This window comes from Hakea prostrata, chromosome 6 (assembly GCF_041222555.1).
Source record: "Hakea prostrata isolate BN-2017 chromosome 6, UWA_Hpros_2, whole genome shotgun sequence".
In the NCBI taxonomy this organism is placed as follows: domain Eukaryota; kingdom Viridiplantae; phylum Streptophyta; class Magnoliopsida; order Proteales; family Proteaceae; genus Hakea; species Hakea prostrata.
This window is the reverse complement of record NC_142605.1, coordinates 23554032-23578236: the sequence shown is the minus strand read 5'-3', so window position 1 is coordinate 23578236 and position 24205 is coordinate 23554032. Positions and strand designations below refer to the sequence as shown.

At 38.3% G+C, this 24205-nt stretch overlaps 1 protein-coding gene across 2 annotated transcripts in view; it reads right to left on the bottom strand.

Moving 5' to 3' along the window:
- The window catches only part of LOC149012735 (lysine-specific demethylase JMJ27-like), a 44585-nt gene extending 27209 nt beyond the window's left edge, over nt 1–17376 (bottom strand). For both annotated transcript variants that reach the window (XM_089158324.1, XM_089158325.1), the window contains exons 1-6: nt 16040–17376; nt 15817–15932; nt 10016–10115; nt 9790–9931; nt 8816–8879; nt 7926–8730 (exon numbers count right to left, since the gene is read on the bottom strand). In XM_089158324.1, coding sequence (XP_089014450.1) covers nt 7926–8730; nt 8816–8879; nt 9790–9931; nt 10016–10115; nt 15817–15932; nt 16040–17206 — 2394 coding nt within the window. In that variant the 5' untranslated portion in view covers nt 17207–17376. The remainder of the gene's footprint in view (nt 1–7925; nt 8731–8815; nt 8880–9789; nt 9932–10015; nt 10116–15816; nt 15933–16039) is intronic.
- Nucleotides 17377–24205: the final 6829 nt, after the last annotated feature.

Genomic DNA, 24205 nt, shown 5'->3' with positions numbered 1-24205 from the left:
AGACTTCCAGATTTGCCCGCATATACCGAAGCATGTGCCAATCAAGAACGTCACTTTGGATTAGGTTTCAGGCAAAAAAAACACTCCCAATGTGTTTATTGGCTTCAAATTAGGCTGGACATCGAAAACATGCCAAAATAACCCAAAAACCTCACCAAAATTAACGGTTAAAAAAATATATTCTGAAATTTTGGCAAGATTTCACCAAAATTTCGGTCATCTCGGTACAGTATGGGCAAAATTTAGAACCTTGACAATCGAAAAACTTCTGCTGTTGACTTTCACCAAAATTGTCCTAATTGTTTGTATAATCAATGCCTTACTAATTGTAGGGAAATACATAGTGGCTACCTACAGAATGGCGAGGAAGAAGTAGCCATGCAATCTTGTGACAAGGGGAAAGCATACTTGTATGGGGAATATGGGGAGATTCATTATATATCTTCTCATCCACAAAGATCACTAAGGATGAACCAAAAAGATCGTATTAAATGACATCAATAGGAAATGAGGATTATATCGAAGCAAAACTAGTGGATTATGAAAACTTAGCCAATCAACTTCAGTGTGGAAAGCAAATGAAAATGGTAGCATTCTTGGCCCCCCAAAGGAGGAAATGGGTGGTTGCGGTTTGTGAACTTGTGGAGCTGAAGTGTATTCTTCGAGCTAAATTTCCTTTTGGAACTCGAGAAACATGGCGGAGGAAATAGAGAGAAATACAACCTTTCACATGGTGGAACTTCTTCAAAATATTACTCCTGCTTTAACAAACCAATTGATTGTGCTAACATTAAAGCTGCACTCGGGCAGATTCCAGGACAATAATTTATACTGTCCAACATGGGATCCCAGATCCCGGAGCACTTCCAGCAGCAAGGGGTGAAGGGTGAACCGGTCATAGTATGCAAGGTGCTTGAACTCACAACTGGCTTTAGCTGGAAGCCTATGGTTATGTAGCGTGCATTCCATGAGATCAAAGAAACATTCTACACATCCGTCAATGACAAACATGGATTGTATGGACTGGTGTGAGGAGTGTTTCAGCAACCCTCGAATCTAAGTTGATGATGCTTTTGCCTTGTGCTTCATGGATCGTGTATATATACTGTTAAGATATGCATGATACCACTTTAGTGCATCACCCCGTAAATCACAACTTAAGTAGCAACAAAGATAATGATAAGGTCAATCAGAAAATAAAATCAAGAACAATAGGTGGTTCAGTATCAGCAACTAACAAAGAAGCTAAATAGTAAAAGCAAGCAAGAATTCTGGTTTCTGGCAACAAGTTAGTAGCCATGCCCACTCGTAATAGGGATCCTCCTCTTTTAGTATCAGATTCCAAGTTTGATCTAAAAACAACCAAACTTTAGAATCTTTAAACCTTCATAACCTTGTTAAGAAGACAAAAAACTAAGCAGACAGTAGTAGATAATAGGCAACAATGATAGAACACAAACATCCTCATAGATGACTCTCAAACCGGCAACTTTCAAAATTCAGATAGGACATGTAGTCACTGCTCTAATACCCTGTAACAGAATTAAAATTAAAATAACTAGAAATAATAGAAAATTGAAGGAAGAGAGAAGTGGTGTAGAAGAAGAAGAAGAGATGGAGGAGGAGGAGAGAATGGAGAATTGTGCTAGATGCAGCTCTCCCCCTCAATAGCATCCTTATTATTGAAAAGTTTTCATATTAGAGAGATCTTCAGAATCCCTAAATCTCATTACAAAATCTTCAGATATCACTATCCTAAAATAGACTTGCTTGATATCCAAGTAACAAGAAGGAAAGGAAACACATGGGCTTCTCCCGTCCCCTTTGGGATAGAGCCTTTGCATCCATTTGGCCCCGCTCGAGGCGCTCACATGGGTTTGATCATGATTGGCTTTGGATTTCTAGGAATTATGCTGGTCTCTCCATCTGCGACCGCCTTGGCAAGCTAGTCTTTTGTGCCGCCATCCATCACATTTGGTGAGAGCACAACCTTAGAAGATGGACCACCAAATCGCGATCCCCAGATCTGATTTGGAAAGCCATCTTCTTTGATGTTTCATCTAGATTGCTCTCCCTCCCCCATCCCCCTGTTGCTGACAGCCCCAGAAATAGGTTGATTGTTAGCTTCTGGGGCCTCAGCTGCTCCTTCATCTCCCCCTCTTGAGTTCCCTCCCCCCCCCCCCCTCTTTCTTCTTTCTTGTTTGCCCTTTATTTTTCTGTTGTGCTGTTGTTGTTTCTAATATATTATTCATTCACCCAAAAAAAAAAAAAAGGAAAGGAAACACATCTCCCTAAGTATTGCTTACTAGTCAAGCTGCATAAAAATAGAAACTGCAGCAAATAGAAAGTAATATCCTAATCTAATAAGTAGGAGCTAAAGAAATAAAATAAAATCTAATCCAATCCATGGTGGACCCCACATAATGCGGTTACCACTCCATGCATATTTTAACACTCTTCATGAAGCTGGAGTATACATATCAAAGGCTAGAGAGCTTGGAATAACAGGAAAATATACTAAAAGCTCTATCATTTTAAACACAAGTAGCAATAGCAAGCACCAATAAACACCAAAAGAACTTCATCTAAGAGATCAACAACGGCTTAAAAAGACAATCTTTAATTCTTCAATGCCGAACAACCATCCAATAATGAGAACAATCAGCAATATTCAAGATGAACAAAATCCATAAGTATGGCAACATCAAAGGCACTATCCAAATACTGCTAGTGGTAGGCAGAGATCTTTGGATTGCTAGATAAAAATTTTAGCTCCAACATCTATATATAAGCTCTTGCAATAAGGCAAGTTGGTACAAGTATGGGTAGGTAAAAGGCAATATTGAACATTGCGGATCAAATATGGAGGTAAAAATCAATTAGGTTACTACGGACCAAGTAAATAAGTAAAAAGCAGTATAGATTACTACGGACCAAGTAGATAGGTAAAAGAATAGTATGTGTTACTGTGAAGCAAGCAGATAGATAAAAGGCAGTATGGATTACTACAAACCAAATAAGTAGATAAATGATAGTATGGGTTACTGCGGACTAAGTAGGTAGATAAAAGGTAGTATGGCTCACTGTGGACCGATTAGGTAAAGGCAATATGGTTACTCCGAACCAAATAGGTAGGTAAAAGGACAGTTGAGTTAATGTCGACCAAGTAAGCAATATAGGTTATTGCAGACCAATTGGGTAGATATTGTTGCTATAAAACACCATCTTAAAATTAAAGTCTAGAATAATGTAATAAGTCTACAAACACCCCATGTAGATAAAATTAAAAAAATAAAAAATAAAAAAAAAAAAAGAGGACAAAATAAACCAATAACCAAAAGTAGAGCATTGCAATCAAATTCTAGTAATTCATGGTAAAAATAACCATCAAGTAATTAGATCCCAAGTGATAACTTCCAATCTCCCATTATGGTAATTGATATGTGGGCATATATGGCTACTTCAAAAATTAGAACCCCCAAATTGATATGATTCGTATCCAGTGACTAAATATGTTGAACAAGCAATGGCAACCATGAACTTGAACATGTAAGCATGTAAAAGCAGCAGCTGTCAAGAATTAAAAAAGGCAAAGGGACAATTCTAGAATATAATACGGTTATGGGTTTAACTCTTAATAAAATTTCAGAATCAGGGACTTTGGTGTAATAACAAGAAACAGGGATATGTGGCTAAATAAGATGGAAACATATTATAATCCCAGAAACAGTTAGAATTAGGAATGAAGTGATTATAATCTCAGAAATAGTTAGAATTAGGAATGAAGTAGGATTTCAAATATTTAATAAGGGCAAGCACCGTAAAGTAGCTATATCTAGCATAATGACTGCAGTGGTGGATGGACTTTTGGTTGCTGCCTCTAAGGGCTTTCTTCACCGGATTAGCCCCCTTTGGATTCGCTTCAATTGTCATGTTTTAGGAGATTATCTACCTATTCCATCCAAACCATGGCCTTTCAAGCTTGTTTCTCAGTTTTTGGATCTTGTAAATATAGTGCCAGCTTTCTCTGTTACTGTATGGTTATAGCTCTACTACTATGACCCGACTAATTGAGTTTGTCACCGACTCTCACTCAAGGAACTTCTGCCCCTGTATCTTGTTGAACTATGGCTTTCTTACTCTACTAATCGACAAGAGGGGGAAGTGGAAGGAACAAAAAGATGAGCGAAAGCCTTATGCAAGATGAAAGATCCAAGATTAGGGATAGAGAAGGGGGCAAAGTAGGCAGGGAACAATTGAGGCAATAAGAGCAGGGCTGATAAGGGATAGCAAGCACAGAAAGTGGAAGAAGTGAAGACGGTTGGCAAAGAGTATAGACTAGAGGTGTAAGGGTTCAAAGAAAAATGTATCAACCACAGAGGTTGATATCAACACCAAAGAAGGACAAGCAATTGTCTCCATCATGAATGACAAATGACTGCAAAGCCAAGAATCTATTTCGACAATTGGTAACTCCATGACAAACCTTCAGTCTAACAATATCGGGATTGGAGGGTGAACAAGGCGTTGAGTGCAGCTAGCGAAGATATTTGTGATGATGGATGCTACTTGGGCCACAAGAGCTAGAGGCGGAAACAAAGGTCCAAGAGGTGTACAAAGTGTTGCTAATATAGGAGACCATGATATTACTTCTCACCACTTTGGGAACAATTGTAGGCTGGACATGTTTAGGATGGTAGATAGAACAGACTTGCATTTGGCACCCAAGACTTTGCAAGTTAGACATAGGAGGAGGAATCCCCTCACAAATGACCTTTTGGTGAAAAGGTATGCATCTCCATTCACAAATATGATCACCAATGGAATAGGAGCATCAACTGAGACCTCCATGCAAATTCTTGCAAAGGCAAGATGGTCCATCTAGTTCTTCCGTAAGAGTGGAGTGTGTTCCCAATCACCAAACCAATGATGTTACATCCATTTTCACACCAAAGGTAGAGAGGGAGACCTTGAACTGATGGAAAATACAGATTTTCTCCTATATGTTGTGGGCCACCACGAGGACTATTGATTTAAAAATAGAAAGATGAACATTCCAATATTCAAAAGGTAAGCACCAAACAAACCAGACGAACCTCAAGGTTGCCATTGTTTGCTAAAGGAAATCTTGACGATGTTGAATGGAGGACTACTCCCAAAGAGATCTCCCAAAGAGATCGCCAACTATAGTGAACTTACATTTGGAGATTTTGTCTAGGAGGAACCAAATGACAAAGCCCAATCTTTGAGTCACTCATGGTGGAGGAGAAGATGAAACAGAGATAACAAACAGAGACAAGGAAGGGAAGGGACTGTAGGGAGGAGAACAAATATGGGAAGGCATATATGAGCTCCAGCTGAATAAATCTTAATAAACAAACAATTAGTTAATTTTTTCATCAGCATAAATATTTTCTTGTCCTAGTTTCGTGCTAGGTTCCAGAAGTTTTGATGGGAAAAAGATAATTATATAGGTGATCAAGTTGAAACTTGTTAACATACCAAAATATGGCGGAAAACAGCGTCTAGAACCATGTAACCTGTGATTTCATGGTCTTTGGTTCGCCTTCAAACCAATTGCTAGCACCGATTCAAGCTAGGGTTAGAGGAGGCTATGTAAGGTTTTTATGTCCTATTCTCTAAAAGATCCGGTGCCCCCCCCCCCAAAAAAAAAAAATAGGAAGTTTGTGTATGGATCTTGGAATACAATGGATGGAAATAAAGCAATTAAACTAACATTAAACTTCCTTGGGTAAATAAGAACAACAACAACAAGCCTTGTCCCAACTAAATGAGATCGGCTACATGAATTCTTGCCTTCCAATCAGTTTTGTTTGAGGCCATGCTAGATATAAGGCCTAAGCTATGCGTATCCTTTCTCACCACTTCTCTTAAGGTTATCTTAGGTCTGCCCCTAACTCTTCTAGTTTCTTCAATTTGGATTATATCACTTCTTTGTACAGGGACATTTATAGGTCTTCGATAAACGTGGTCATGCCATCTCAAATGACTTTCTCGAAACTTAACACTTATGGGAGCAACTCCTAAACCTACTCTAATATGATCATTTTTTATCTTATCCTTCCTAGTTTTGCCACTCGTCCATCTTAGCATCCTCATTTCTGCTACACCGAGTTTATTTATATGATTATTTTTAACAGTCCAACACCTTGCACCATATATCATAGTTGGTCTAACGATGATCCTATAGAATATTCCTTTAAGCTTTAATGGAATATGACGATCACACAAGACCCCGAACTCACCTCTCCCTTCATCCACCCTATTTTAACTATTTGGGAAACGTCGTCCTCTATATCACCTATTTATTTATGATTGAACCTAGGTACCTAAAACAATCACTTTGAGGAATCTCCTTATCGTCAAGTTTCACCACCTAATCGTCTACCCAATCATAACAATAGTGGCAAACTATTAAACTAGATATTTTGTCTTTGTTCTACTTAGTTTAAAGCCTTTTGATTCCAAAGCTACTCTCCATAATTCTAACTTTGTATTAATCCCTACTTGAGTCTCATCTATCAACATAATATCATCAACAACAAAAAAAACACCAAGGGACCTCATCTTGAATGTCTTTGGTTAATTCATCCATTATAAGTAGGAAGATTTGAGAGAATTTTAAGTCGCAGAGAAACAATTGACCAAAACCCCTCCAAGTCAAGGTTGAGCAACTCTCTGGTAGTCCTTTAATATTTCAAAGTCACGGGTGAAATATGAAACAGATTAGCATACTGGAATGAAAAGATTTGATACTATATTATGGAAATATGCTTGAAATGGAGTAGACGCATGTGGATAAACCAATCTGTTACAATATAGATGATGAGATTTGATTAGCAGGTATAATAATGGACGAAGGAATGATAGAGTCCACAAGAAATCAAGAGAATAGTTCATCAATGTCTTAACCCTTATTAATAACTCAATACATTTCTAGTGAAACAGAGGAAAGTGAAGCATAAATTGAATAACCTCTCTCAGGTATCGTATCTCTCACCCTCACTCTTTCCTACAGTTCTTAGGCCAGAAGCAACTCACCTATCATGCACGAATCAAAATTTTGGGGCTTTTTGAACTTTACAATGCCCTAATAGTTATTAAATGTGAGACACAAAATGAAACGACTCCTTTGCTGACTAGTAGTTTTTAAGTAGTTATTACTACTTGAATGACAATAAAAAAAAAAAGGATTTAAATAAAGGATCCTACTTGAACTAGAAATATAGAATTATACATAAACCTACGAGACACTACTCTGGCCCTGCAAACACAAAATTTCAGCCACACATGGCTGATAAAACACACACATAACCAGGCCACTTTTAGACCTTGACTCATGCTGCCTTCACTTCCTGCTGCTATATTTGAGCCCTATAAACTTAATCTATAACACATTTAAAAAATTTAAGACTAATGAAGCTAACAAATAAATCACAACAAATAACCACCCACAAATTGGAATACAACCAGCCTCATCATGAGTTGCTAGTCCAAATTCTATGTGTCAAATGTTGAGCTGAATACATGAATGTATTACCTTTATAGAGATACCCAGGCCATATAATGTGGTCTCATGTTTGGGTCCCCTTTCCTAATAAACCATCCCTTTTTTTACCCATTGAAAAGTAAAAAGAAATATCTTGCTGGAGATCAATCATTTTTATAAACATAACTAGAAAAGAAAAATAAATAATAAAATCACGATTGAACCATTATGCAGAATGCTTTGCAACTGATTTATGTAATTTCTGTGCAATTAATGCCAATGAACAAAACCACTGGTCGATACCTGAAGCATATCAGACAGCTAAAATAGTTGCTCAAGTGCACTTGGATATAAAAGAATTCAAAATTTAGGAACTTAAAATATACCATAAAAGAGGTTAGGCAATTTAACTAACCTCACACCAGTCCAGACAATCCAGCGCTGTCACTGACAGATGTGCAGAACGTTTCTTCTCGCTTGTGATCTCACGGAATGCACGCCACATAACCATAGGCTCCCAGCTCAAGCCAGTTGTGAGTTCAAGCACCTTGCGTACTATAATGGGTTCGCCCTTCATCCAGTGCTGCTGGAAGTGCTCCAGCACCCCATGTTGGACATCTTCAGCAGTTGGACAGTATAAATAATTGTCATTGGAGTCTGCCCGAGATGCAGATTTCCGTAAATTCATGTTAGCACAGTCGATTGGTTGGTCAAAGCAAGAGCAATATTGTGATGAAGTTCCACCATGTGAAAGGTTGTATTTCTCTGCTATTTCCTCTGCCTTTCTTTCCAGTTTCGAAAGAAATTTTTGGTCGAAAATACACTTCAGCTCCAGAAGGCCACAACCACAACCGCCCATTTCCTTTGGGGGACAAGGAATACTACCATTTTCATTTACTTTCCACACTGAAGTTGATTGGATAACATTTCCATGATCCACTGGTTTTGCTTTGATAAGATCCTCATCGTCTATTGACGACGGTTTAATAGGATCTTTTTGGTTCATCCTTAGAGACCTCTGTGGACGAGAAGATGTAGACCGGCTTTCCTCTTCCCCATGCAAATAAGATTTCCCCCTATCAAAAAATTGTATAGCTACTTCTTCCTCACCCCCCTTCAGGCAGCCACCACGTATCTCCCCACAGCAAGTAAGGCACAGATCATACAAACAATTAGGACAGCTTCGGTGGAGGTCAACAATAGAAGTTTTGCAATTGTCACTGCCCAAAATAAGTTTTTGACATAAGGCCTTAAACAAGTTTAATGAATAATGAAAGTAACAATTTACCAACGAAAAGACCTTACCAATACATACGCTCGTTGTCTTTACAAACTGCCTTCTGTATTTTGGTTTCTGTCAGCTTTACACCTGTCCACAGCTCACACCCAATTAGCAAAATTACGCTGTTTAAGGAAATACCCTTTTTAGAAATCGAATTGATTAGGTCTCATTCATACGCAAGGAAGGTAATCAAAAAAAGAAAGAAGATGAGTTCTTCCTTTTATCACTTAGGAGCTGTGCAAGATGAAAGTCTCATGCACAGTTTTGAATGAGAAAAAGCAGTGAGGGATCCTTTTTTGGACTCTGATTCTCCCACTCCAACTGCTGCTTTTCTTTCTGTTACTTCAAAAGTAGCTGCTTCAGCTTCAACCCCTCGAATTTTCAATATTCCTTTTTATTTCTCATCAAATGAATGGCATCTTCTTCTGGAAATTTTAGCCATTCCTAGCATGATATTGAGGAATCTCATTGCTATTACTCAAACAAGCATGAAATGTATGCTTGCATATTCGTCTATAGGTCAATCGACTCATCAACTTCATTCAATGCACTATCTAGGTTATCCAATTGGTGAAACAATCCCTGGAACCAACCACTCAAAACAACACTCATTGGCCAATCACCATGACTATATCTCTTACTCTTAACTGGTGCTCATTACTCAAACCATCCAAGGTTCTGCCATTTATCAGTCTTATGTCAACACATCATGCATTAACATACTTATCTGTTTGGGCAAATCCCAACCAGCTGATTTATTAGCTAATCTTCTGGATGTAAACTTCAATAATAAATAACTAAGGCATAGCACCTCGTTCTATCACAGGCATTCTATATTTTTGAAGTCCAGCATCAAAATTGCTCCCCACTGAACCAGGTCAATCAGAGAATAAAGGATAATACAACTTCGATTTGACATAATAACCTTATTGATTAAAGCAGTTAAATCTTAAAATCTACCCAATAACAAAAATTAGAAATGTAAAGTATATCATACCTTGAATCCTTGCCTCAATCTCCTTTTCCTTTCCCTGTTCTTGAACAAACCATTTAAGAAATGGAAGCAATAAACGTAACAGATACTTAGAGTGCTGAACTTTTTCATTTTCAGTTAACTTAATTTTTGAGTCCCTCAGATCCTACAATTGAAAAAGTTATTATATGTCATTCATGAGAATAGAAGCCAAATGAATGAACCAATAAACTATGAAAAAGATACGAACCTTAACTCCTTTATCCGTACGTAGACATGCCTTGCAGTTGCAGTTTCCACGACAAAAAGGACATAGGTTTTCAATCTCATCATCAGTAAATGTAGGATACCTGCAGATAGAGCGCAAATAAAATTTGAGTAAACAAAATCACCAACATTAAACAAGTTAATCTGGTCAATATGAATCTTATGATATAACTGAAACTTATTTATGCTACTGGAAGCCAGTGAGAATCCACTTGATCCCCACTGTGTGTGTGTGTGTGTGTGGAATCAGGTGAGGATCCACCATTTGATGACTGAAAACTATGAAATAAAATTCCAACTCCAAAAATTTTGGTTGACTGGACTTCAAAGCTTGCCAATTTGAATGAATGACAATCTAGAAAATCTACTATAAGGCAGCTCAGATCTGCTGCTTCAAGTTCACATTCATCCATAATCAATCTCACTAATACCACATTACCTATCATTGTAATTGTTCAAATTAGACAGTAGTGGAATCAAATCTTAGCACCTTAAAGTCAGTTTACAATTTATCTTTGTTCTCTCTAATTTCCCAAGGCAAAGGCCAAAAGTGAAACGAATGGGGCTTGCATCACTGGGACCAACAAAAGTAATTAACCTTCCCTATTTTGAGCTTCCACAACCCACCTCATTATTCTCATTTCTCAGGACTGCAATTTCATAAAAATTACTAGATTCTGTCTTTCTCTCAGTCAGAACTTAGTATGTGACAAGTCACAACCCCATAAACTTTCAAACACCACTGCATATTAAATAAATGCAGGTTGCTTCCATTAGAGCCAGTACTTCAAACCCAAGCACAGGGAGAGCTGTTTCAGGAATATTCTCTGAAGCCTATCCTGCAACTGGAAGCTTGATGATGTAGAACCCATGGGCCATGACTGGCTTAGATTATCAAAGAAGAAGAAGAACACTCAAATTGGTCCAGCAGCAGTTGATGCATTGAACCATGTTCTAATGGGCCAGGAAAGACCAGACTAAGCCAGCCTAGCAGAACAAGATCGAGCCAGCCCATCAGATCTTCTATAAGACCCAAAACTGGTGCAAAAAATTCTTGCAACTTGCTATTAAGCAATAACCTCAATTGCTACCTAGCAGTTTCTAATTCAGTTGCCCTTGGATGTACAAAAATGCTGGACTACAAATTTGTGTAGCTTCTATTCCAATTAGTCACTATTTTTTTACTTTCTATTTCTGTAAGCTGGCCTGAATCATTAAATAGGTAGCTATTCTATGACAATGACAATGAATCCATGAATGAGATTCAAGACTATTCACGCAATCGGTAATAGGAAGAGAATCCCTTCTTCAACATCTAAGACAGTTGCAGGTGAGAGATCCAAGACTCAAAAAGTCCCAACTGATGTAGTCCTAGATCAATAGGAGATCAGCTAGAAGCAAATAAGTAACAACCAGGATCCTCAATGAACAGGCAACTCAAATTGGTCACTTTCACGGTTACTGTTAGGTCAGGAATGGGGTTGAATGATTTGGTTATGTAAATTGGGTGTTAGCAAAGCCGTCACTGATGGTTTTGAGGAGTTTGGATGATGGAAACTTGCCGGATTTAAGTCATCAACAAATTAAGTATAGGGTTTCAGGCCTATGGAAACTGATGAATCATGAATGATAGAATCTACGGTTTTGGCCAGGTCAGAATGCAGCCAAAACTCAAATAGTTTTGTTAGGAGAGTGTGGGGAAAATGGAATTTCGGCATTGAGCTAACTTGGCTGCTGTGGCTTCTGGTGTATAAAGTCCAGTTCACCAATTATGTCTTGCCATTCCAAGTCCAAGTGTCATTTTCCTGGTTGTTCAAGTTCCACAAGGATCATGGTCATGGGTACAGGGTTTAAAGTCCTAGTTCCTTCTTTGACTGTCAAATCAGTCTTTTACAACAGCTTGTCCTACAAGTAAGCTTGGGAAACTTGAACTAGGCAAGGGGGGTCTAATCCGAGCCACCTTCTCTTCTTTTCCCCTTTCTATTATAGATTCGTGTAAACCATCCTTCACAAGGATCCACCCAGGATTCATCCAACATCTACCCTATGCCTCCATATCATCCCCCCTTCATTCATCCAAGCTGCTGCACAAGAATTCCTTAACACCTAACATCCACATGCCAATCGTATTCAATTTTCATTCACAAAGAAGCTGTTGTTTTGAAAACCTACAACTATCTTCTAACAGAGCAAATACAAGGTGTTTTTCTTAGCGATTCTGCCCAGTCCAACCATCAGATCTTCATCCCCTTTGGACCATATCACCACCACAGACTCCTAACTAGGCCATTCAATTGTGCTGCAATCTGACCAACCTTTTGCATAACCAGTTTACACACAAACTCAAATCGCAAGACCAACCATCTATTCTGTCCAATATGTGGATTGAATAATCCTCTCCAATTAGATCCCATATTTTGCCCCCTCAAAATTTCCATCATATAACCCTACAAACATAATTTCAAATTTTGCAAAGCCAAATTAACTTTAAACCAAGCCCATATCCTGGTTCATATTAGATCTCATATTTTGCCCCATAACATGATGGTTGAAACTCTTGGCAGCTTGTGTGGGCCCCATGTTACGTCCTTTGCATGGAGAGAACTTTTACATGAGAATATAGGGCTGTGTCTTAGCAAAGGATCTATTTGGTTTCTACTTTGTGGCCACTCTTAGATTCCATGTCTTTACTAAGTAGAAGTTTCTATTTTCGGTTTTCCTCTTAGTAGATTCTATTTCAGTTTCCCTCTTAGTAGATTTTATATCATTGCAATAGCATCTTACAAGATTCTACACTGCTAAGGCCCTTCCACTCAAGGAGGGTTCACTGGCTCAGTTATGTAAGAAGAGAAGGGGGACCTCTACCATGATTCTGGCTTTTGAAGAAACATGGTTCTCAATGTGAGATGTATGATACAGTGTTGAATCAGCAGCAAACCTAGGAAGTATGAAGGCTCCCATATGCTTTGGTGGGGGAGCCAGCTCATATCCCCTCTTCCCCCTAATTTGTTCTCAGTTTCAGCAAGCTACAAGATGAATGTGTGGAAGTCTAACAAGCTAAACTGAATCCATCTTCCTGTTTGATTCTACCGTCCTTGTTTTCATTCTCTTTCTGCTGATTTACTTTTAATCCCTCTATGACCTACTTGTCATCTTCCTGAACTTTCTGTTCCTGCATATCAGCCTCACCTATGTGTTCTCAGTCTTCTTGAAAATTCAGCCCATCTAACGGCTGGAGTGAGCCAATTTGTACATGCTGTTACTTCCTACTAGGACTATAAAGTGACCAGAATTGATGCATCAAATCTTGAACTAGGGAGACCTACATGTTTTCACACAAGCTATTTTCTATTTTCACTTAGTTTTCAATTTCTGTCCACTCCCAGTACTTCCTATCTGCCACTTAGGTTTTGGTGACATTTTAGACACTATACCACTAGATTCAAGACAAATCAGAACTTCAGCACCATCAGCTGGCTACATTGGAGGATATCCGACCTCCATTTTGCCAGCAGCAAATTAAGAGTGAGAACTGAGAACATAAGCAATTCCTGTGTCCCTTCTTGTTCACTGTTTCATCCCAACTGGCTATGGTTCTTTTCAGCTTCATGCACGGGGTATGCCCCTTCTTCCACCCTGGAATTTGTGCATGCTGTTCCAGGTGTCCTCAGGACTTGAACTACCTTGCAATTCTCAAAATTCTAATTAAATACTATCAACAAATAGCTTTGTCTGCCAGATTTCTCCAGGCCCCAAACGCTATATAGAATGAGAGTCAATGTCAGGTATGCAACCAGCACCATTTAAATACATAAATCAAACCTTTAGTGTGGATTCTGAAATAATGCTATGACCCATTACTAGTTGGGAGAAGAAAATGGCCACAGCTTCATCATTACAACCAATTATGGGTGAGATCTGAGAATCTGAGCAATTCATCAAACTACCACACCACTAAAGAATTAGATAACCAATGATCCCACCCTCACCAATGACAATAGAACCATACAATCAACAATCACAGAGTCATAGATACAAGGCCTGGGCTGTAGGAATCCCAAAGTTCCTAACAACTCCTAACCAAGGTCTGAAAACTCGTCTCATTTGGGTGTTTCGACCAGGTCAGGACACTGAAAGTTGGAAGCGGCACTTGATACAAAATTGTGTCAGGTTTCAGTTGATGGTTTTGGTGGGTTTCAAGGGTGATTTTGACATGGTTTTTGGTGACAGCCTATTTTAAGGCCAATAGACACATTTCCAAGGTTATCTTTTACCACAAGATAAAACAAATTGATCTTTTTGATTCGCACATGCTTAGTTGTATGTGGACAAAACTGATTATTGTATTGTCACAAATCTAAATATGGTTGAAGTATAAATTGGCATAATGAGAAGCAATTTTAATTGATGTTAAATGTGCATGACAAACACATAAGACATCAGTAGAACACCCCAGAAGTAGTCAAATCTCAATATTACAATTTACAAATTACAAAACACCAACCCATAAGCAATGTTTAAAATCTCGTCCCATCTAGGTGTCTCAACAAGGTTGAGACACCAAGATATCGAGATCTCATCAGAATTTTGGCAAAACATGGTTCAATTCACAATTTAGGTTGATTGTTTTGGAGGGTTTTAGGTGGTTTTCTGGTCTAATTTTTTGTGTACAGCCTAATTTAAGGCCAACAAACGTGCTGGCAATGTTATTTTTTTACTAAAACCAAACACAAAGTGGTGTTCTTGCCAGGGTCAAGACAAGCAAATTTGGCAAAATTTCACCAAAAAATTACGTGAGTTTTTGTTTCATATTCATAAGTCATAACTCATAACAAATACAGCACCAAACAAACTCCTCAAGACTTAGGCTAATAGAATCTAATTAGCCAGGTAAGAAGCAACTTTTCCTCCTATGGACCTCATTAGCTTATAGCTCATTTTGTATTTGTTACTTAAGTACCAGAAAAAACAGAGCTAGAAAAGTTCCGCAACAAAAGGATATTGACTTGAGGCATTCAGCTCCATAGACAACCTCACCCGCACTTCACTTGCAGAAGAGCTTTCAGACTCATTCAGTGCCTTAAATAGAGTCGACTTGAGTATAAGAATCTCAGCCTTGCTCAATCTCACTGTAAGTCCATCTGATTAATGTACATTGCACAAGGATCTCGAATTTCTCCCTTGATTTGAGTAAGAACATAGTCAAAATGGTCAAGAATTACAACATGGAACCCACATGAGAGCTTCAGTGTCTCGCATGAAATTTTGGCGAGTTTATGTATCTACTTTGTAGCTATTACAAGAAGACCCTTAAAATCCATGAAATTCCACCAAGATTTCACCAAAATTTCAACGTCAATTGAGTCAACTTCATTGAAGTTGAATCATGTTTCTATGATCTCAAGATCTCAAAATCCTGTGAAATTCCAAAATTTTAAAAGATTTCATACCATGCTACTAATCAGACCTTGCTATGGACATTTGAAACATCTGTAACATCCAGCATTGTAAATAATGAGAACACTCATTGGAGCATTGTAAATAATGAGAACACTCATTGGCATACCAAAAAAACATGATACAAACAAATACAATAGCAACTACAAGAAAAATTAAAATATATTCATTTTTATAAGCAACAACCAATACAGGCACGACTGGAATAATCAGGCATAGAGATGCAAACTTAAAGAGAAACTTCCAGATACAGATAGCAGAAAGTAGAAAGCCAGGGAAATAATATGAAAGTAGCAGGTGAAAGAAAAGATCGAGATAAGAATCAACCATCTTTGCATGCAGGGGACACAATATCGTTTCCTTCTGCATTTCTTGCATACAACAACTCTGCCTTTATCATTCCTCTGGCATTGATGGCACATGGTTGACTCCTCAACTAATCCCTGTCCCTCCAATGAGATCAAGAATTGAAACCAAATTTCGTTACCCATCCCAAATTAACAAAAAAAAAATGAATCTTTAAGCAAGCACTAGTTGAGAATTGACTTACATCCTTATTCCTTTTATAACCCTTCATCGTCTTATGAGGTCTCCGTTTCTCCTGTTCCCTTGCTCGCAAATTTATCTTCCTCTCGCCTGTAATCTCTCCTTGACATGCATTGTTGTCTTCACCACTTCCATTCTCAACCCTAGCAACAGAATCTAATCCGATCGCACCGACGAACTCCTCTTCGTTTTCCGAAACCTCACACTTCACCTTTGCCGTGTCAGCTTTTCTCTCGCGAGTCAAAATCTTCTTCTCAGACTCGGCCTCAACCTTTAAATGTTTTCTAGGTCGATAAGGCCTTTCAGAAACTTCATTCTTCTTCATTCCCTTTCTCTTCCTCTTCCACCTCTTTTTTGGAAGCTCTTCCTCGCTTACTTCTTCTTCTTCTTCTTCTTCTTCTTCCTGTTCTTCTTCTTCTTGTTGTTGTTGTTTTTCTTCTTCTTCTTCTGCCTCTGCTGTCTCTTCTTCTTCTTCACCGTCAGTAAACCTTCCTTGTCGATTACTCTTCGAACCCTTACTCGTCCGCTTGTCCTTCTTCTGAGTTTTCTTTCGAGCCTTCAATCCTCGGGATTTAGAAACACTGCTCAGATAATGTTTCTGGCATAAGCTCTGTTCATGGATTCTCCAATTCTTGCACCGCCAGCTTTTCCCATCACTTCGCTTGCAACGAAGACCATCCTTGGGCACAATGCCCAACTCAACCTCATCATCTTCTTCCTCAGGAGAGAAACTAATCTCGCCTCTTGGAACCCTAACCCTCGACTGAGCTCCCTTAATTCGACTACCAGACTTAGAATGTTCCTCGCAGAATGTATCTTGACCTGATCTCGGCTTCTTACAACGCCCTCTTCCATCCACCCTATCACATCGCGCATCCTGTTCATCCTCCTCTTCGGCCTTAACCGAAGCAGTACCGGTTTCAGCTTCTTTCAGTCTCTCACCTTTGTCTTCTTCTTCGCTTTCCTGAGATGAATTTTCAGAATACCTAACAGGCTTAGAAATTTCCTTTTTTCGACGTCTGCTGTGTTTGAGGCAGTAATTTTCACCGTCAACTCTCTGTTCACGGCAACTCCAGCGACCGGTTTTTCTAGAGCAGGTAAGATCACCGTGAGGAAGCGGAGGTGAACTACGAACAATACGATCAACGTCACTACCTTCCGTTTCCGACATGGCGGAATCCGGCGATCAAACCGATCGGAAAACCACAATCTTTCTTCCGAGCTCACCGGTTGAAGTGCAGATTTTGAAAAAAGTGTCCCGCCAAATGAAGAAACTCCAACTCAACTCTTCATTCCCAATTCAGTGAGAATGAGAAACGATAATTCTCCCTCTTTCTCTCTCTCTTTATATATAATAAATTGCGGTGCTGGTTTCTTGAAACGCCTCGACTGCAGCGAGTCTCGAAAATTAACCGAGTTGACACATAACCCATTCATTTTCTGATGACGCCGTTTGGGAGAAGGGAAAAGAAGTAAATCGTGTGACTCGTGTCAGTGCAAGCAGCATAATGGGAAACCGTGAAAACGTTAAAACTAAGATTTTCACTCTAAACTGAGATCCGTATGACTGCCAATGAAGAACGGACACGTGTCATTCCGATCTAATTCGAGCGGCCAAAACCGGGGACGCATGGTACATAGTTTTCTGGTGGACGGTTTTGGGCTGGGCTTGGGTATGGGCAGTGTGATAAAAGCACGCCGTCGACGTGAATCCCTAGTCAGGAATGCCGTAGTGGTGTCTGGTTAAAAGTTTTAACCGCACTCTAAGTGCTGCCAACTGGACAAACACCCATAATTTTGGTAAAAGAAGCACACGTGACTGACCGACTGACTTTTACTGTTGCAGGAGGAGGTAAAAAGAGACTCCAAATTGTATATTTATCTTTTAGATTTTCTGAGGGGTTGAAAATTTAAGGATATTGTGGATGTAATTTTGACTACACCTTTAAAGGATAGTCGAAATTTGCCTTCAATTCATATACGTATTTGTTTAAGGATATTCGTATCCAAAAAATATGTATTAGTCTAATAAGCAATCGGATTCGAATTCAGATAATTACTAATTATTTATCGCATCAAATAATATCGAATACAGTAAAGTATTCAATATTTTTCTTTGAAAAATGAATGATAATCGGATCGCATCAAATAATATCGAATACAGTAAAGTATTCAATATTTTTCTTTGAAAAATGGATGATAATCGGATTCGGAAACCGATAATCAGTAATTGAATAATCGGAAATTGAAATTATTTGGTTGGAGCAAAGTCTTAAACATTCTTTTCTCTTAAAAAAGGGTAGATAATCGAATTTGGAAACAGGTAATCGGAAATTAGAAATCATAGATAAAAAATTAAAAAAATGACAATCGCCAATGAATAATTGGATAGTTTATCAGATCGAATTATTATTAGGATCCGGTAAAGTTTTGGATTTGAATTCAAATGACTTTACTAAATTTTCACTGGATTCAGATTTGGCTATGGATAGCGGTTTTGCTAATCGGATTCGGATACTCGTGTATCTAAGTCAATCTGGTCCATTTACAGGTCTACTTTTGTGAGAGTGGTGGGTTTTATGTAGGAATAATAAATGTAATAGTTTTTCTTATTAGTGGTGCCCTTAAGTAGGGATGACACTAGAGGCACTTCTCTTAAATGCAAATATTACTTGTGGCTCACCTTAAAATTACTAGTTACTCATATTTAATGGACTTTACTTAGATTATGTTAAGTCCTAAAACAAAATGACTAAAATACCCTCCAATATTGAATTACTAAACTATTATCCTGGACCCAACCCTTAGGTCACCCATCTCCTTCCTACACCTTGCTTGTTGAAAACCACTGCCCCTCTAATCCTCCAAATAGAGATAGTCCCACACAGAGGAAGACCCATATCATCCAGTACACGATCGAGCTAGTCACCATCACTGGAATGCACATCAACTACCGAAGGTACCACAAAATGAATCTAGGAAGACTCGCCTGATTTAGAGACAGAACCCCAATCACTCAAAAAGGACTCGCACCCGCAGTCAGCAATCATAAATCCATCATTTCATCCTCTCCATCATCATGTATAGTGAAACCCTACCATAACCCTAGCTCCATGTAATCGGCGTTCATATCACGATTCTCGGCCTCAATTAGCCTAAAACCTTATTCATTTAGTGGACTTTTAGATAACGAATTAGTAGCAACTTTTAGATAACGAATTAGTAGCACAACTGCTACTTTTATCAGCAACAACCAATTGGTCGACACTTCGTTCAGACAAATCCATTACAAAATTTACTTGATCTTTGTTGAAGAAGTAATTTACGTCGGCAACTGAACCACGGTATGAATCATCACCATCTACAACTCAAAGGCAGGGTTTGTGGTCGTGAACTTCATCAATGTCTCGATCATTGGAGAGAATGTGATAATGGAGAATATGAGAACGAGGGAGTGATCTGAGGATAGGAATTCAGATAACGATGGAGAGAATTGATCAGAAGAGTAGAAATCACCGTGATCGAAGCATTTGTTGAACTAGCAAATAAAGGATGATGTACGGTGAAATCCCACTCTAACCCTAGCTCCACATAATCAGTGTGCGCGACTGGTTTTGCCATGAAAGAAGCATTTGTTGAACTAGCAAAGAACGAATGATGTGCAGTGAAACCCCACCCTAATCCTAGATCCACGTGATCCGGTTCCGCACTACAATCTCCTTCCTTTTTATGGTTGGTTTTTGAGCGATGGCGGTGGTTTTCGGAAGGCACTTGTGTGGGAAGGAGATGGGTACTCCCTTCACCCCGAAGGGTTGGGTATGCGAGGGTAGTTGAGTAATGATATTGGAGGGTACTTTAGTCATTTTATATTGGGATTTAACAAAATCTAAGTAAAGTTTGTTAAGTGGGAGTAACTAGTAGTTTTGAGGTGAGCCACCAGTAATATTTTCACTTAATGGAGGTGTCTTCAATTTCACCCCCATTTAAGGGAGCCACCAATAGAAAACTCCAAATATAAAAAAAAGGTCTCCAGTTTGAAAGACTAACATACTTGGACAACATGAATGTGAATCTAGATCCTCTACCTCTCCACTACAAATTAGGAGGGGGCCACCTTTGAATTCTAATAAGATGAATCAAAGATGGAACCTCCATAAGCCCCCTTTTAATATGCCATGGAGAGTAGTGAGGAACACAAACCTCCATCTTGACAGATAAAAGATCCCAACTAGTGAAAATACTAATTCATTTTGATATTTGTAACTTCACTCCTTACCCTAACTTTTTAATTGAGCCAAATGGAATTAGGTTAGCTTTCCATTTTCTATGGGTTGGCCACCATAATGAGGTCTAAGACCTAAATCCTGGTAGTAACCTTTATGGATATATGTAAGACATTTTCCCAAATATCTGCCACTACTAATGAATTCAAATTGCAAACCTTATAACATTGAGCTGCTAAAGAACCATCCTAGTAATCGGCAAAGAAGGGAAGATGTGATACCACCCCGTTGAGTCTGCATTATCGATGATTCATTATATGTCCATTGGATGTAACACATATGTACCATTACATACATGAGATTAACAACTATGCTAATATAGGGATCTCAAGACATCTTCTCTACCTTCTCTTATGTTATCAATGGTTACTAATGTATTATAACTAGTTTACCTTATTCTAAGCTGAAATGCTATGATGGACGTGCTTCTTTTGCAATGGTGACAACTTTATACGTAGAAGTAACAATACTAAGGGGGTCTTGGGCTCCTTATACACACATGTGATTTTCATTGGTTTCCCCCCCCCTCATAATTTAAGGGTTTGTTATATTAAGAGAGAAATATTTTTCTTTTATAAACTATTGTGAGATTGTCTGTTTAATATATTGAATTGAATTAGGTTGTTTGTTATTTCCTTAAATCCTTATAGAATTTTTAATTTAACATATTGAGTAAAATTAGGTTAATTAAAAGAAGAATTTGCATCATCAACATTTTCAAAATTTCTATGTTTGTCACAGTATTTTCTACAGCGAAGGTTATCAACAGCAGGAGCAATATCGCGATCTTCTAGGTAATTGTGGATTCCGGCCACTAAACCTATCCGAAGACCCCTCCCTGCTTCTTTTGAACGACTCCGAGTTCACCAGAGATACTGTGGACATGAAAAAGAAGGTTTAGAAGACAAAACAGTCCAAGTCGGAAACCCCTGACTCCCGCCAAATTGACGTGGAAGTTTGTAGTCACGACTCACGAATCACGCCTCGATTGCGGCGACTCGGGAAATTGAACCGATTACTGACCCAACAAATAAGAGGGATGGATTTTTATTTTTATTATTGTTTTTAAGTTTTTTACATGCTCCTGCCAAACAAAAATTTAAATCATCATTTTCTCATAGATGTGTGTCATTTGTCCGAACATCAAATCAAATAGTTAAAATTCATTTATAAATCACATAAAAGAGTTGATTGATGTGACCTATAAATATATTTTCACCATTTGATGTGATGTTAGGACACGTCACACATTTACAAGAAAATCTAAGGGCCTGTTTTGTTACATGAATCCAGAGATTTGAAATCTTTGGATTCATGAATTTGATAATTATACTCGTTTGGTTGTAAAAATCTCTAGATTCATAAAATCTAGAGATTCATTTTTTTACACTAAAAACGTGAATCTGTAGATTTATGGGTAAGGGGTGAAATCCAGAGATTCCAAAAAAGCTCTACATTTGCACATTCACAAAAATCATGTCGATCAAATAGTTTTTTAGGATGAATCCACAGATTTCATTACACAACCAAACATCTAATTTTATAAATTATAACTCCATAGATTTGAAATCTCTAGATATTTGAAATCTCCAGACTCATGTAACCAAACAGGCCCTAAGAAACGGACTTAATATTGGTCCCACCCCAAGTTCTCCACTAAACTTGAGATACATTTGTAGTCTAAAAATTATAAATAGCCACTCTCTCAGTTTTTTTTTTTTTTTGGTAGGAAAAAGAGAGGATGCAGTAGCCGCGACCTAGTGCCCCCCCCCCACGCAATGTTCGGGCTTTTTATCGAGTGCGATCTATGCAAGCATTAGCCCTATGCACTACCAGCGCAAGCACTGGCCCAGTCAGCAAAATCCCACCCAAAGTCTATTATAAGCCACATAAGCCAGTAGCATTCATGCCTAGGCCAAAGAGCACACAATTGTCCAATGCAAGAACCAGAGGAGCAGAGGGGATTCGAATCTGGGACATGAGGTTTACCAAACCACTCTCTTAGTCCCTATTTAGGACCACTCTTAGTCACTCTTTACCAAACAGATGTCCACTCTCTTAATCAATCTTTAGGACCATTACCAATTAATGATTGAAATTCAAATAAGCCTATTTTTAAAGTTCAACCTTACACTAAATTCTTCATTGATTAAGTTGAGCCCTGGGAAACAGGAGGGCCTGCCGAAAACTGATCATCACCACTTCCTCTTACATTGGAAATCCCTTTCACCTACTTCATGCTCACCCTTCCATTTAGAAAGATAACTAGATCTCAAGATAAAAAAATTTCAAGTAAAAACTGCTAAGCCACCATATTGTAACACCAGCAAAGTGATAAGCATGTTGATGCTGACCATCTCTCCCAAATGCTATGTTCCGATATATGAACGCTCCCTCTAATGTATAACCCTAACACTGGCCAGCAAGTGTAAGCATTGTGCATTATTCATCTGTTTGTTAATATCTTCGTGAGGTATTGAACCTTCAATGTCTACATTCAAATTGCAAGAGTAGCGTGCGACAGAGAGGAAGAGATTGTAGAACATTGAGAGCAAGAAGATGGGTGAAGGGATCTCTCCATCAACCACTTCATGCGTACAATGGAGTAATTTTAACCTATTAGGGTAATTTTAGACATTAAAATACTAACTTAAATTCCAATAATATAAAAGAGGAAGGGTTTAGGATAGAATAGGAATTCACCAGCAATTTCAATCTATTTCTTAAATAAGGTTAAAATAGTCATTTTCCCTCAACCGTTACTAACCAAGGGACAACGTTAACTTTTGTAAAACCTATTTGTACTTTTTGAATGTTTAGGGTAGTGTCACGGGTTTAATGGCAGAGTCGGGGTATGCATGTAAATAACTCTTTATTTTTTTCTTCACAAGAGTTCGGATCGTAGAGGACTCTTCTACCCTCACATTCCTCCACCATAGGAAGGTTGTGTGGGGAGCACAGTTGAGGCCCAATGGTTGTACTACCCTCATGTCAGGGGAGTGGGGTGGAGCGGAGATAACTTTAAGAGTTTTTTTTTTTGGAAATTTTCAGTGCACCACTTAAGTTATTCAATTTGTTAGACAAACCCCCTATTACTAATACCATTGGTATGAATTAATTTTTATTTATCTATTTCGAATATTACCTCCACATACTAAGTTTAAAGCACTATTTATGATTATGATGCACATCTTCCAAACTTTGTGAAGACTTATGATTGGGAAAGAAATAGTCATAGATGGTAGAGGGAGACCAAAATGAGTTGACTGTAGGTTTTTCGTTCAAGGTTATTCCTGTCATTTTGAAATATTTAATTTGCTTACACCAACACTTAATTGTGATTTTTTTAACAACAAGGATTTCTTTGATAAATTTTTGTCTTATTTGGATGGGGGTGATTGGTAAATTGGATAAGGGTGACACTTAATTTTTATTTTGTAAGGAGGATATAAATTGGCGCAAAAGCACGATTTGTCCACATTAGAAAGGCCAAACAACCACTCTAAGGAGGAAGGTTGTTATGTTATTTGTAGACAAGATAGGCTTCTCTAAGCCAGGGAGTTAGCTATATTGAAATCTCCATGGATATACATTGAAGGAACATTCTCTAAAACAATACTTGAATTCACCTCCCTTGGGGTAGTGCTTAATGCTACCCTTGACTTTAGAGGGATTTCATTATGTGAGAATTTAAACATGAGCTCCCCACGTGAATGTATGTTATGAAAGGTCAAGTGTACCCTCAAGGAGCGTGGATCTATATTTTACTAAAGATTGGGTGGGGATCCTATTTTTTGAAACTAGTTTTATCTCACCTTGTATGGAGTTGGGATATTCCATTCACACGAAGAGAAAATTTTCCAACCCACACGGTTGGATTATTGATA